At 40.2% G+C, this 12,038-nt stretch overlaps 1 protein-coding gene across 7 annotated transcripts in view; it reads left to right on the top strand.

Annotated features, from left to right (window-relative positions):
* Positions 1-11,691, top strand: part of Shld2 (shieldin complex subunit 2) — a 79,158-nt gene extending 67,467 nt beyond the window's left edge. For all 7 annotated transcript variants that reach the window (XM_048421534.3, XM_087906261.1, XM_048421533.3 and 4 more), the window contains 3 exons: positions 3,007-3,235; positions 9,787-9,902; positions 11,131-11,691. In XM_048421534.3, coding sequence (XP_048277491.2) covers positions 3,007-3,235; positions 9,787-9,902; positions 11,131-11,372 — 587 coding nt within the window. In that variant the 3' untranslated portion in view covers positions 11,373-11,691. The remainder of the gene's footprint in view (positions 1-3,006; positions 3,236-9,786; positions 9,903-11,130) is intronic.
* The last annotated feature ends 347 nt before the right edge of the window (positions 11,692-12,038 follow it).

Raw genomic sequence — 12,038 nt, 5'->3', positions numbered from 1 at the left:
ATGAGAAAATAACTAATATTATATATGTATGTGTGTATGTGTGTATATATATATATATATATATATATATATATATATATATATATATATATATATATATATACACACACTTTCCAGGAGACAAGTATAGACTAACATTGCTGAATCATCCAACTAAGCTAAGAAAAATGGAAGAACAGAATGAAATGAACAAAAGCATTTTAGTTGAAAATAATAGCTTTATTCTTAGAAAATAACTCCATATAAGAAATTCTACATTGAGGCCTTTATTAATATTAACAATTAAAAATACTAGTTAAATTAGTATTTTTAAGAAGCCCAAATTTTTAAAAAATGTAAGCTTTTCTTTCTTCCTTCCTTCCTTTTTTTTTTTTGAGACAAGTTTTTTTTCTGTATAACAGCCCTAGTTGTCCTGGAACCCTCTTTGTAGATCAGGCTGGCCTCAAACTCACAGAAATCCACCTGCCTCTGCCTCCTGAGTGTTGGGATTAAAGGCGTGCACCACCACCATCCAGCAAATACAGGCATTTATAGTGATACCTTTTATACCACTTTCAAACATGAAGTTGTTGTGGCAAAGTAGAGTCCAGATTTACACTGAGTGGTGAAATCTTGGGTAATGAAGACTTATATAAAAATTTAAACTGGGTCTACCCTCAAAATTCCATAGAACCACAGAGATGACTGCAATAGGAAGGAAGGCCATAGGCAGCAAGGGGCTTGTGCCACTTTGAAGTTTTTATTTGTTACTGTGGAGGAGTCAACTTTATCTACTGCTTATACAAGATAATGACCTGTTAGGATCCCTACCTAGAATTAGACTTAAAAATAAAAATAAGCAACCTCAGTCAGCGATGAAGTGGCCACAGAACTAATGATTAGCGGTAGCAAAGATACAGCCTCACTAGTTTGGGGATGATGTTGAGCACTGGGAGTGCTTTTTAGAAATTCTGGGGTATTTGGTACCCGTTGGGTACCCAACTGTACTGTTGTAGCCAGTCTTTGATAGGGGTATTCAAAAGGCCTCGTTAGCCCTTTTCATTCTCTGATGGTCAATCACAAGAACAGGCACATGGTTTCTGTCATTGTTTCTTTAAATATGAGATGGAAAGATAACATGCAAGAATGAGTAACTTTTTGTAGCCTGTTTTTTTTCCCCCATTAAATAAAAGGTAAGAGACGGGGGATCTCAAGCCGGCGAGATGTTGTAAGTTTGTCTTCTTGCTGCCAAAGCCAGAGAAAGGAGGCTCCTTGTAAAGAGCTGAGCATACCCAGTGTCTCCTACAGGAGGCAGAGTTCTAGTGCCCAGCATTCTAGAGTACCCCTGAGAGCAAAGTCCACTTTTACAGTGGCCTCTTCCGAATTTTTGAAAGAGGTATGCAAGGTTGTAAAATGATTATATGAAAAGTCTTCTGAAATTACTGCATTTTTCCATTTTTTTGTGTGTGTGATTGAACATAGCTGTGAGAAAGTGTAATGTTGATTCTGCGACAGCTTATAAAATATGTGGCCACTCCCACTAACTTATGTAGAGATACGTGGCCTGAATAGAAAAAATGATGAAAGCATTTCTGGGCTTCAAGAGACTCAGACAAAGACAAATCAAGGATGTTAAGGAGAGTCACCACTATTGAATTTCAAAAGAGATAGCCAGAAAACTGAACAGGGACTAACATGATACGTCCTCATCTATAATTCGTGAGAGGATCATGATGGTTAATCTTGATTGCTTTCCGAAGCACTAGGAACTTAGTGAAGTGCAACTCTGTATGTGTCTGTGGGATTTTTTACAAAGACAACCAAGGGAAGGCCTGTTCTGTGTGGCAATATTTTATTTGTGCTTTAATAAATAGAGCTTGCCTAAAGATCAGAATGCAAAGCTCCCACTAGAGGCCACGGAGTGGTGGCACACACCTTCAATCCTAGGACCTGGGAGACAGAGGCAGATGAATCTCTTTGAGTTCAAGGCTACCCTGGGCTACACAAGATTGATCCAGAAACAGATCCAGGTGTTGGTGGTTTACACCTTTAATCCCAGTGTTTGGAGTCACCTTTTATCCTAGCACTAGGGAGTTGGAGACAGAAGTGAAATGGCTGGGTGAAGAGAGAAATATAAAGGAGAAGAGACAGGAACTCACTGAAGTGTAGTGTTTAAGGATTTGTGGAGACAGGATGTCCGCCCTTTTGGTGTGAAGATTTGGTAGGGGTATACGGTCTCTGTAGTGGCTGGCTGCTTTTTTTTTATTTCCCTGGTCTTCAGCTCGAACCCCAGTATCTGTCTTGGGTTTTTATTATTCGTGCTACATTTCTAACTGTGGTGGCAGTGTCTCGTTGGCCGGGGTCCAGATGGTAGCTCCAGCATTCTCCCTGTTTCCTGGTTGCCTTGATGTGAGCTACCCTGCTCTGCTGCCCTCTCCACCATGCCTGCACTGAGACCTCGGAAACCTCGAGCCGGAATACATCTTCCTGCCTTTACATTATGTCACATGTTTTGTTTCAGTGATGGAAAGATGACTAACGAAAAACAAAAACAAAACACAAGTGTGCAAGCTTAAAGACACCTTTAAATGAGTGTGGAGAGGAGACTAATGTTCAAATAGATTCATAGGATATACTGGTATGCAGAAAGGGGAAAATAAGTTAGAATCCAAAGATTGTGGTAGATATAGTAGATATTCAGTATATATGTAATGAATAAATTAATTGTTAGATGAGTTGACTTGCTAGAGGTTACAGTGAATGAAAAAGAAACCATGCTCTCCCATCCATTCCTTTTGGAATGGTCACTTAGACTCACTCAGTTTCAGGCAAATCGTCCGTTATATTTTAGGTTCTTTATGGAAGCCCTAAGTGAGTTGAGATTCTCTAGGAAGGGATGAATTCCAAGAGCAAGACCTTGGTTGTAGCCTATACTTAAGTGACTGTTAACAAACCACATTGCTTGCTGTGTTTGTCAATTAAAGGTATTGTTGGCTCTAGTAACTATAATATTTCCTTTTTATATAGGAGTGGTTCTGATTAAAGCCAAGGTTTCAGAGCTGGTGTTTACTGTCACAGCAGCTCAGAAGATAGCTCTACATGCTCGCAGTTCCCTGAAGCATATCTTCTCTTCTCTTCCCAACATTACATATGCTGGCTGTGCACAGTGTGGCTCGGAACTGGAAACAGATGAGAACAGGATCTACAGACAGTGTCTGAGCTGCTTGCCATTTGCTAGGAAGAAAACATTCTATAGGTAAGGAAACAAAGGGTGATGTTTTGTTAATTTGATGGAAAATATTTATTGCATAGGACTGGAAGTGACGAAAAAGTTCAAATACCAATCTTTATAATATAATTAATCGAGAGCTTAAGCAGGAGAATGAAATTTCCCTGAGTGATAAATACCAATTTTTGAAAGCATAATTTCCCAGTAATGAATAAGATTATTTTAAAGAATTAGCTGGCTCTTATTGTCTTAAACAGGTATCCTGAAGACTTTGTTCACTTCTAACCAGCAGCTGACTGTTCCATCATAACTCATTTCCCCAGCTTGGTATCTAGTGACACTGTAAAGGTTAAAAGTGTGATGTGACCTTACTCTGAGTTATTTGCAGAGGCCGGGGAATATTTGTTTAGCCTTCAGTGTTTCATTTTCTCACCTTTACTTTAGACGTGAAAGACAGCTAGTCAATATATGTTCATTGCTACAATTGTTGCTAGCTCAGTGAGAAGCACACGGCTTTCAGACAGTGTTCAAAGTCTTGGATAGTCATTGTTTCATAGCCATAAAATTACATTCATTGCCTCTTATTTCCAAATATTGAAGTCTATCAAAAGTAAATACATGTGTATTCCATCCTTTTATTTATTTATTTTTGTGTTGTTGTGGACAGGGTCTTGTTAGGTAGCCCAAGCTAGTCTCAAACTCCTAATACTCCTAAGTGATGTGCAGTGTGCCCGTGAAGATCATGTGAAGAAACTTGGTCAGAAGCCTTAGTTCTCTTTGCAGATCCTGATGTTTGTTAGAAGTGAGTAAATAAAGCTGGGCCTGTGCTATATGCATGCAGCCCCAGTAATTGGGAGATTAGTGTGGGATCTCAGGTTCAAGGTCAGCCAGGACTACACAGCAAGACCTTGTCTGGTTTTTGTTTTTTGTTTTTGTTTTTTGAGACAGGGTTTTGCTGTAACTTTGGAGCCTGTCCTGGAACTAGCTTTTGTAGACCAGTCTGGCCTCGAACTCACGGAGATTCATCTCCCTCTGCCTACCGAGTGCTGGGATTAAAGGCATGCACCACCACTGTCTGGCAACAAGATCTTGTCTTAACAACAACAGAATGAATACAAAAATAAATAAATAAAATAAAAACAAGTAAGTGAGTGAGTTTTACTTTTTCTTTCTTATTTTTCAATCCAGAAGATTGAATTTAGGCAAATGCTATATTTAGTCCTCTTTTTACCTTTTATGTTGAGACAAGGTCTGAATTGCCCATGCTGACCTTGAACTTACTCTGTAGCCCAGGCAGGCCAGAAAATCATAATCTCCGATGTCAGCCCCCCAAGTAGCTTGATCATAGGTCTGTGTCACAGGCCTGACCAGTTTACTATTGCTTTTAGACATTGCTAAGGAGATTGAATTAAGGTGCATGGTGTACAACAAACATAATTAAATTAGACTTATTAATAATTAAGACCTTCAAAATGATGTATAGTTGGTTTATTATACAGAGTATTTCAGGGAGTGATGAGACAGGGTCTTGCTATGTATCCCAGGCAGGCCACAGATGCATAGCATGGAAGCTTCTGTCCTGCCCGGTCCCACAGCTGTTCAGACACAAAGAAACACACAGAGGCTTGTATTAATGGTAAACTATTTGGTCTATTAGCTCTGGCTTATTATTAACTAGTTCGTAAAACTTAAATTAACCCGTAATTCTTATCTATGTTTAGCCATGTGACTTGGTACCTTCAGTGCAGCATTCTCATCTTGCTTCGTCTGCATCTGGCTGGTGACTGACTCTTTTCCTGTACCAGAATATTCTCTCTCTCTCTCTCTCTCTCTCTCTCTCTCTCTCTCTCTCTGTCTCTGTCTCTGTCTCTGTCTCTCCCTCCCTCCTGCCCCCTCCCTCCTTGGTTTTTTGAGACAGGGTTTCTCTGCAGCTTTTGGAGTCTGTCCTGGAACTAGCTCTTCCAGACCAGGCTGGCCTCGAACTCACAGAGATCCTCCTCCTTCTGCCTCCCGAGTGCTGGGATTAATGGCGTGTGCTACCACTACCCAGCTCAGAATTCTCTTAGGCTGGTTTTCCCACCTATACTTCCTGCTTGGCTACCTACTTCAATCAGCATTTTATTAAACTAATACAAGTAACTAATTTTTACAGTGTATAAAAGTATTATCCCACAAAAATTCATGCCTTATAATTTGTAGTTAATTTTATATTTTCTTTTAAAAATGTTTTTATTGAGTAGTAAGTCACATGTCACCATAGAAGTTCACACATGGTATGTGTACATGTGGCACTCATATACACACAATAAAAATGTAAGTATTTTAACTCTATAATTTAATGATTACAGTGCATCCACATGACTACAGACCTATACTCCCTAGCAGTCATTCTACTACTCACGATGGAAACAGCTAACCTACTTTCTTTTGCCTGATCTGAGCATTTCACACAGTGCTCACATAATGTGGGATCTTTTGTGACTGACCTCTCCCACAGTGTTCTCAAAGTTCATCTATGTTATGGCTGTGTCCATACTTTAACTTTTTATTTATTATTATTATTGTATGTGATACTTATGTGTCCATGTCATGGGGCATATGGAGGTCAGAGGACAGCTTTGTGGAGTTGGGTTCTCTACTTCTGTGGTGACTCAGTTAGCTTTCTGTTGCTGTGATAATCAACCCCATGACCAAAAGCAGCTCAGAAAAGCCAGGGTCTCTTAGGTTACAGTTCCAGGTAACAGGCCATCAGTAAGAGAAGTCAGGTCAGGAACTCAAACCAGATCTGCAGCAGAAGCTATGGAGGGACGCTGCTGACTGGCAGCTCCCCAGCCTCTGCCGAGGTAACTGTCATAGACAGCACAAGACCCTGCCTGGAGACGGTACCAACAGGCATGCTCATAGCCCATAGACCAGTCTTACCGAAACTCCCTCAAATAGATGACTCTGGGCTGTCAGGTTAATAGTTGAAGCTCACTAGGAGACGTGGAGTCAAGGCTTGCACAGCAAGTGCCTTCATCCTCAGAGCCGTTTTGTGGTCCTAAATTATTTTTTCATTCAAGTGTTTTATTATTTGCCCAATTATTGAAGAAATATTTGAGTTTAGCTTCATATCAAATACTTTCTTTGAGATATTTTACTTTGAAAGCTAATGTGAACAATATCAAATTATGAGAAAATGAATAAAGTCTTCTTTAGTACTCATTTATTAATAGTAACTGAATTATATGTCTTCTGTCAGCTTTATTATGTTTTAAAATTTTTTCAGAAATATTATGTATGTAGTTATCTGTGTCTACATAATTATATATCTCTATAATCAGTCTATACATCTGTATCTATCTTAATATTCTTGTGGAAAATCACTTTGTTCCAACAGTCTTGATAGCTAACATTATATAACCATAATATCAAAAAATTTTCATGTCTTTTCCCCTCAGAAGAAGAAATCTCCTCTTTCCCCACAGGAGTACTGGCAGTATTCTTCCACTCTCCTGAACCCAGCTCTTTATGATAGGTTTATGCTTTGGCCTTTTTCTTTTTAGTTTTTATGTCTTATGTTTTATGTGTATGAGTATTTTGCCTACTTGTATGTACCTGGTTCCTGCAGAGGATGTTGATATCCTGGAACTGGAGTCTTGTATTATTGGAGGCAAAGAGAAACAAGTACCTTTAACTGCTGAGCCATCTCCTCACTCCCAGACTCTGATCTTCTGTGACGGGCTCTGATATGATTGGCCCTGGAATGTTAGCTTTCTCCATGGAAAGTGGTGGCTGAAGACTTGCAGTAGATACTAGACTGAAGTCCTGGGAGGTGCTGGGGCCTTAGTCATAAGCAGTGGAAAACAGGTTGCTTCTGACGAGAAGTGTAAGATGATGTTTTATAGGGTATAAGCCTAGAAGCAGCCAGCTAAGAGATGCTAGACTGGGTGGAGTTGGTCATACCTAGTTAGGTGGCACTGGTCAAAAATCGACCCTGATTTGGCAGGACCAACACTCAAAAAAATATGTTGGCTAGAGCTGTTTGAGATGGATTGACCGTAGTAGGCTGAGTAGGTTTGTAATGTGGTCAGGCAATATAAGCTGTTCTGGGTTTTCATGAAGCCAGGGACAGCGGCCTTTGCGATACAGGCAGTGCTTGAGGCTTGTCCAGGAGTGGGAGAGGCAATGGTACTAACTTGATCTTCCCAGATAGGGCAGTTCTTGCTGGGATGGAGACGGACATGCCTTTTCACAACGTTCTCCGGTATCTATCTTTGCCTGGGGTTTTCTCAAAACTTCCCCATCAGGTGGGATTTCATGGCTGGGAAAGGCTGGAGTTTTTGGGCACTGTTGGTTTCTCAGAGCCTGGGAGGAAGAGATTCCAGTGTTCTTTTAACTCTTTTTATCCAGTACATGGAAGACTTGCAGTGATTCTTGCTGTGCCTATTTCAGTGGGCTCAAGGCTCTCTAAAGCCCCTCTGGCTGAGATCAGATGGGTTCCTCTTCCTTCTTGTCTTGCAAATGGTCGGTGTCTCATCTGCCTGGACTTTGTTCCTTGACTGCTTCCATTCTTAAGCATTCTTAGTTCTTAGAGCTGTTTTCTCTGGTCCTTTTGGTCTTTTTTGCCCACAGCAGAAAACTAAGCAAAGGCAGCTTTCTGAACTTGGCTGTCAGAGAACTTGGCCATGTTCCAGGGAGCCCTATCACTGTCCATAGCTCTTACCCACAGTTACTTCTCCCTCCAGCACACACACTGGGCCCTGGTACAGGGTTTTGGTCTGAGTACTCATCAAGAGACTCGGAGGCCAGAGGCCTATCCTTATCCTTGTTCTTCCTGACCTGATCACAGGGGCCCTTTATGAGGTGTGACTTTTCTTTACCCACATTACCTCAGTGACTGCTGTGGGATCTTCAGGGGTTTTTTCTTTTTTGACAGTTTCATATATTCCAGGTTTGCCTTGAATTTGCTATGTAACTGAGACACAGTGGCTTTCACGTCTGATTCTCTTGTCTCTGCTTCCCAAGTTCTGAGATTATACGTGTGCATCATCATGTCTCATTTCTGTGGTTTTGGGGATTGAATCTAGGATTTATGTATGCTAGGCAAGCATGCTAACTGAGATACATCCTTAGCACAGTACTTTGTTTTTATTGCAAAGTAATATTCTAATATATATATATATATATATTATCCTGTATTATTCATGCATTCATAAGTTGATGAACATTGGAGTTGTTTCCTCCTTGGGCTGCTGTGAACATATATGTACATGTTTTTATGTAGACCTAGTTTTCACAAATTTGGGTATTGTCCCAGAATGTATTTGCTGTGTTGTATGTGTTAGCTACTTAAGGCATGGCCAAGCTGTTTTCCAAAGTAGTTGTGCAATTTTACATCTTACTGGGAAGCAATGTGAGGGTCACACTCTCTCCACATCCTTGACACTGCGTTAAGTCTCTGTTTTAATTTCTGTTGCTTGAGTTTTTGGTGTCAGATATAAGAAAGGTGTCTTTTTTAAGCCAGGGTCATGGAGATTTATACCTACAGTTTCTTTCAAAGGCTTAATATTCTTAGCTGTTTATATTTAGATTTACAATTTGCCCTGTTTCAATACAGGTGGTATAAGAAAGAGTCCAATTTGCTTTTTTGCATAGTCATATATACTTGTTCTAGCATGATTTTTTAAAATTATTTTATTAATTTTTTGGCTAATATACAAAGTAGTGGGTTTAATCATGGCTTCTTCAAATATTCGTATTATTATCCTTTGTTCTCATTCTGTCCTTTCCCCATATGCCTCCTCAGGCTTTCCCAACTGATTCCCTTTCTTTATCCAGCTAGTTCGCTCCTCTGCTTTTATAAATATGATATTTATTTAAAATCTTATCTTTAGTATATATAGTATAGATAATTACATATATAGGATGTATAAAACTTTAGCATGGGTTCTCCATATGTAATAAAATATGTGGTTTTGTCTTTCTGAATCTGACCTCTTTTTACTTAACATGATTTCCAATTGTATTGTTTTCCTGCGTATGTATCCAGCATGATTTATTGAAAAGGTTATTCTGGCCCATCTTAGCAGCATTGTTGGAAAAAAAAAAAGTCTAATCTTGGAGTTAGATGTCAGTAGTGCAGTATTTGACCACCGTGCATGATCTCTGGTTTGGATCCATAGCCCCTAACCAACAAAACCCAAATCCCAACCAACCAACGAGAATGGTAGCAACAAGAAAATACACACACACACACACACACACACACACACACACCAAATCCCGCTTCTTATAAAATTCCCTACATCCTTGGATGAAGGATCGAGGTGTGTCTTGTCATGAGTGTAAACCAGCATGTAGCACCGTCCATGGCTTTTATAGAGACTCAGTTTGTGTTTGCTGAAATGAAGAAAGGAAGGACAGAAGAGAGCAGAGAGCACGAGAGGGAATAAGAGTGAACAACAGACAGAGACAAGCAGAGAGGCAGAACCTGGGATTACGCGGGTAAAGGGGTGAATTTGCATCATGTTTTGTTTTCCTTTGCTAAATTCCTTTCTGCTCATGTGCCTGAGTCTAAATACTCTTATTTTTTCTAGGCCAGCTTTAATGACCATAGTTGATGGAAGACATCGTACTTGTGTCCGTGTAGGGTCAAAGATGATGGAGCAGATTCTTCTCAACATCTCTCCGGATTGCCTCAACAGAGTGATAGGTAAAATAGCAACCCATACCACACAGTTGTCCAATGGAGCTGGTCACAGGAGTAGTCAGGACGGAAAGGGCACTGTGCTGTAGATGAAGCTTTTCCCTGTCAGTATAAAAGTAGGAAGATAGTTGAGATTGAGTGAAACAGGAATGAAAGCTTACATAAGTTGGAAGGTAAGATCTCTTTACATCTATCTTCGTACATGGATAAAGGAAGGAAGCTCCCAGTTTCTTTAGCCCAAACTCCTAATTGGTCAGCAAAAGCACTAGTAATAGTAGTTAAACAAATGATAATTAGATAACAGCAAACAGATGAATGTATAGCATCATTCCTGAAAGTAAGCTATCATGGGAATGGATTTTTAGGATCCTCTAAGATGCTCAGCTGTGATGCCAGGGGCAGTCAGACTATGACGAGAGCAGACACATCCCTCCTGTCGGATGATCATGTGTGCCCGTCCTCATTAGCCTCAGACTCCTTACGTGGACAAACTAATCCAGTTCCTTTGTTTTCTTAGTTTTATAATAGTGGTTGCTCTTCTTGTTGATAATGGGCTGAGCATCTAATCCAAAAATAGGAAACATAATGAATTTCATGTTTAGATTTGAGTCTTATCCCTAAGATACCTCATAATGTATGTACATTTTTAAATCTGATACTCCAAAATCTTCTGGTCCTAAGAACGCTGGTTCAGAGATGTTCAGCTTGTATATGTACTTGAAGCTGTGATTAAAAACTGTAGAAATACGAGTATGAGGCTTTTTCTGGTATGGGCATGCCCTTTGTAAAAGTTCATTTTGTATTTATGAGTTTTTATTCACCTGCATAGTTCACACAAGAAGATACCAAAAGAGGGCATTGGGTCCCCTGGAACTGGAGTCAGGAGCGGTTGTGAGCGGCTGTGTGGGTGCAGGGAATTAGGCCCAGGTCCTCTGCGAGTACAGGTGCTCCCGACTGCTGAAGCCCAGTGACATGCCCATCACTTTGTTCAGAAGCTGATGGCTGGAGCTGCTGTCAGACTGAGTACAGCCTGTGCTCGCTTCTGATGCTCAGTGGGAACCACACCGTGATCTTTCTAGACTGCCTTCAACAGCTTGAACTAGAAAGAGAGGTAGAGAACAAGAAGTTTAAGGTGTGCATGAAGGCTGAGGAACCAAGGGAAACAAGTAAAGGCTTCAGAATGTGTTTCTGTGAACTGAAGGGTCCTGATGGGCACGTGTGTTTTCTTCCTCAGTACCTTCTTCAGAAGTTACCTACGGCTTGGTCGCCGCTGACTTGCTCCACTCCTTGTTGGCAGTTGGTGCAGAGCCTTGTGTGTTGAAGATCCAGAGCCTTTTCGAGTTGGATGAAAACAGCTACCCTTTGCAGCAGGATTTCTTCCTACTAGATTTCTGTCCTGATTCACGTAAGACGTGGAGCTTGGGACTTTCTCTGAGGTCAGAGGAGGATACAGACAGCATTCCAAGGAAGGAGTGATGAAATAATCTGTCTTCGGAATATTTATTTTTTATATGTTTATGAATTTTGCCTGTGTCTAACTATGTACCATGTATGTGCCTGGTGCTCACAGAGGCCAGGAGAGGGTGCCAGATCCCCTGGGACCAGAGTAGAGTAGTATATGGTTGTGAGTGCCATATGGATTCTGAGAAAGCACTCATCACTGCTGAGCCATCTAACCCTATGATCTGTGTTTTGAAATAAATGAAATGACAGGGCTTTTGCTTAGAGTTTTTAAAATAAATATTTTATTGGCACAATATAATTATACTAAATATATGTTAATTTTAAGAGATAATTCTGTGATGCTTTTATTATTTGTTTTTTTGTTGGTATTCTTTTTATTCTGGAGAAATGATCTAGCCTTTTTCGCTAGGTCATTTCTCCACAGCTCCCTGAGAATTACGGGTCCCTCATTGTCATTTAATTTAGACCATGATGCATGAAGGCAATACATACTCAAGATGTGTCCACATGTAAGACATTTCTCACTTTCTGTTATAAAATCTACATACCTTTTCTTATTTCTATCTTAAGAAGTTGCCAATGTGAAATGATTTCTTGATTTTAAATGTAGTGCTGGGCTGGGGTCACGGTGCTGTTGGAGAGTAGCATGTATGTGCTGGGCTGGGGGGCACGGTGCTG

The sequence above is a fragment of the Myodes glareolus genome, chromosome 5 (genome assembly GCF_982192425.1).
Source record: "Myodes glareolus chromosome 5, mMyoGla1.1, whole genome shotgun sequence".
In the NCBI taxonomy this organism is placed as follows: Eukaryota; Metazoa; Chordata; class Mammalia; order Rodentia; family Cricetidae; genus Myodes; species Myodes glareolus.
This window is presented reverse-complemented; position numbering and strand designations above follow the sequence as displayed.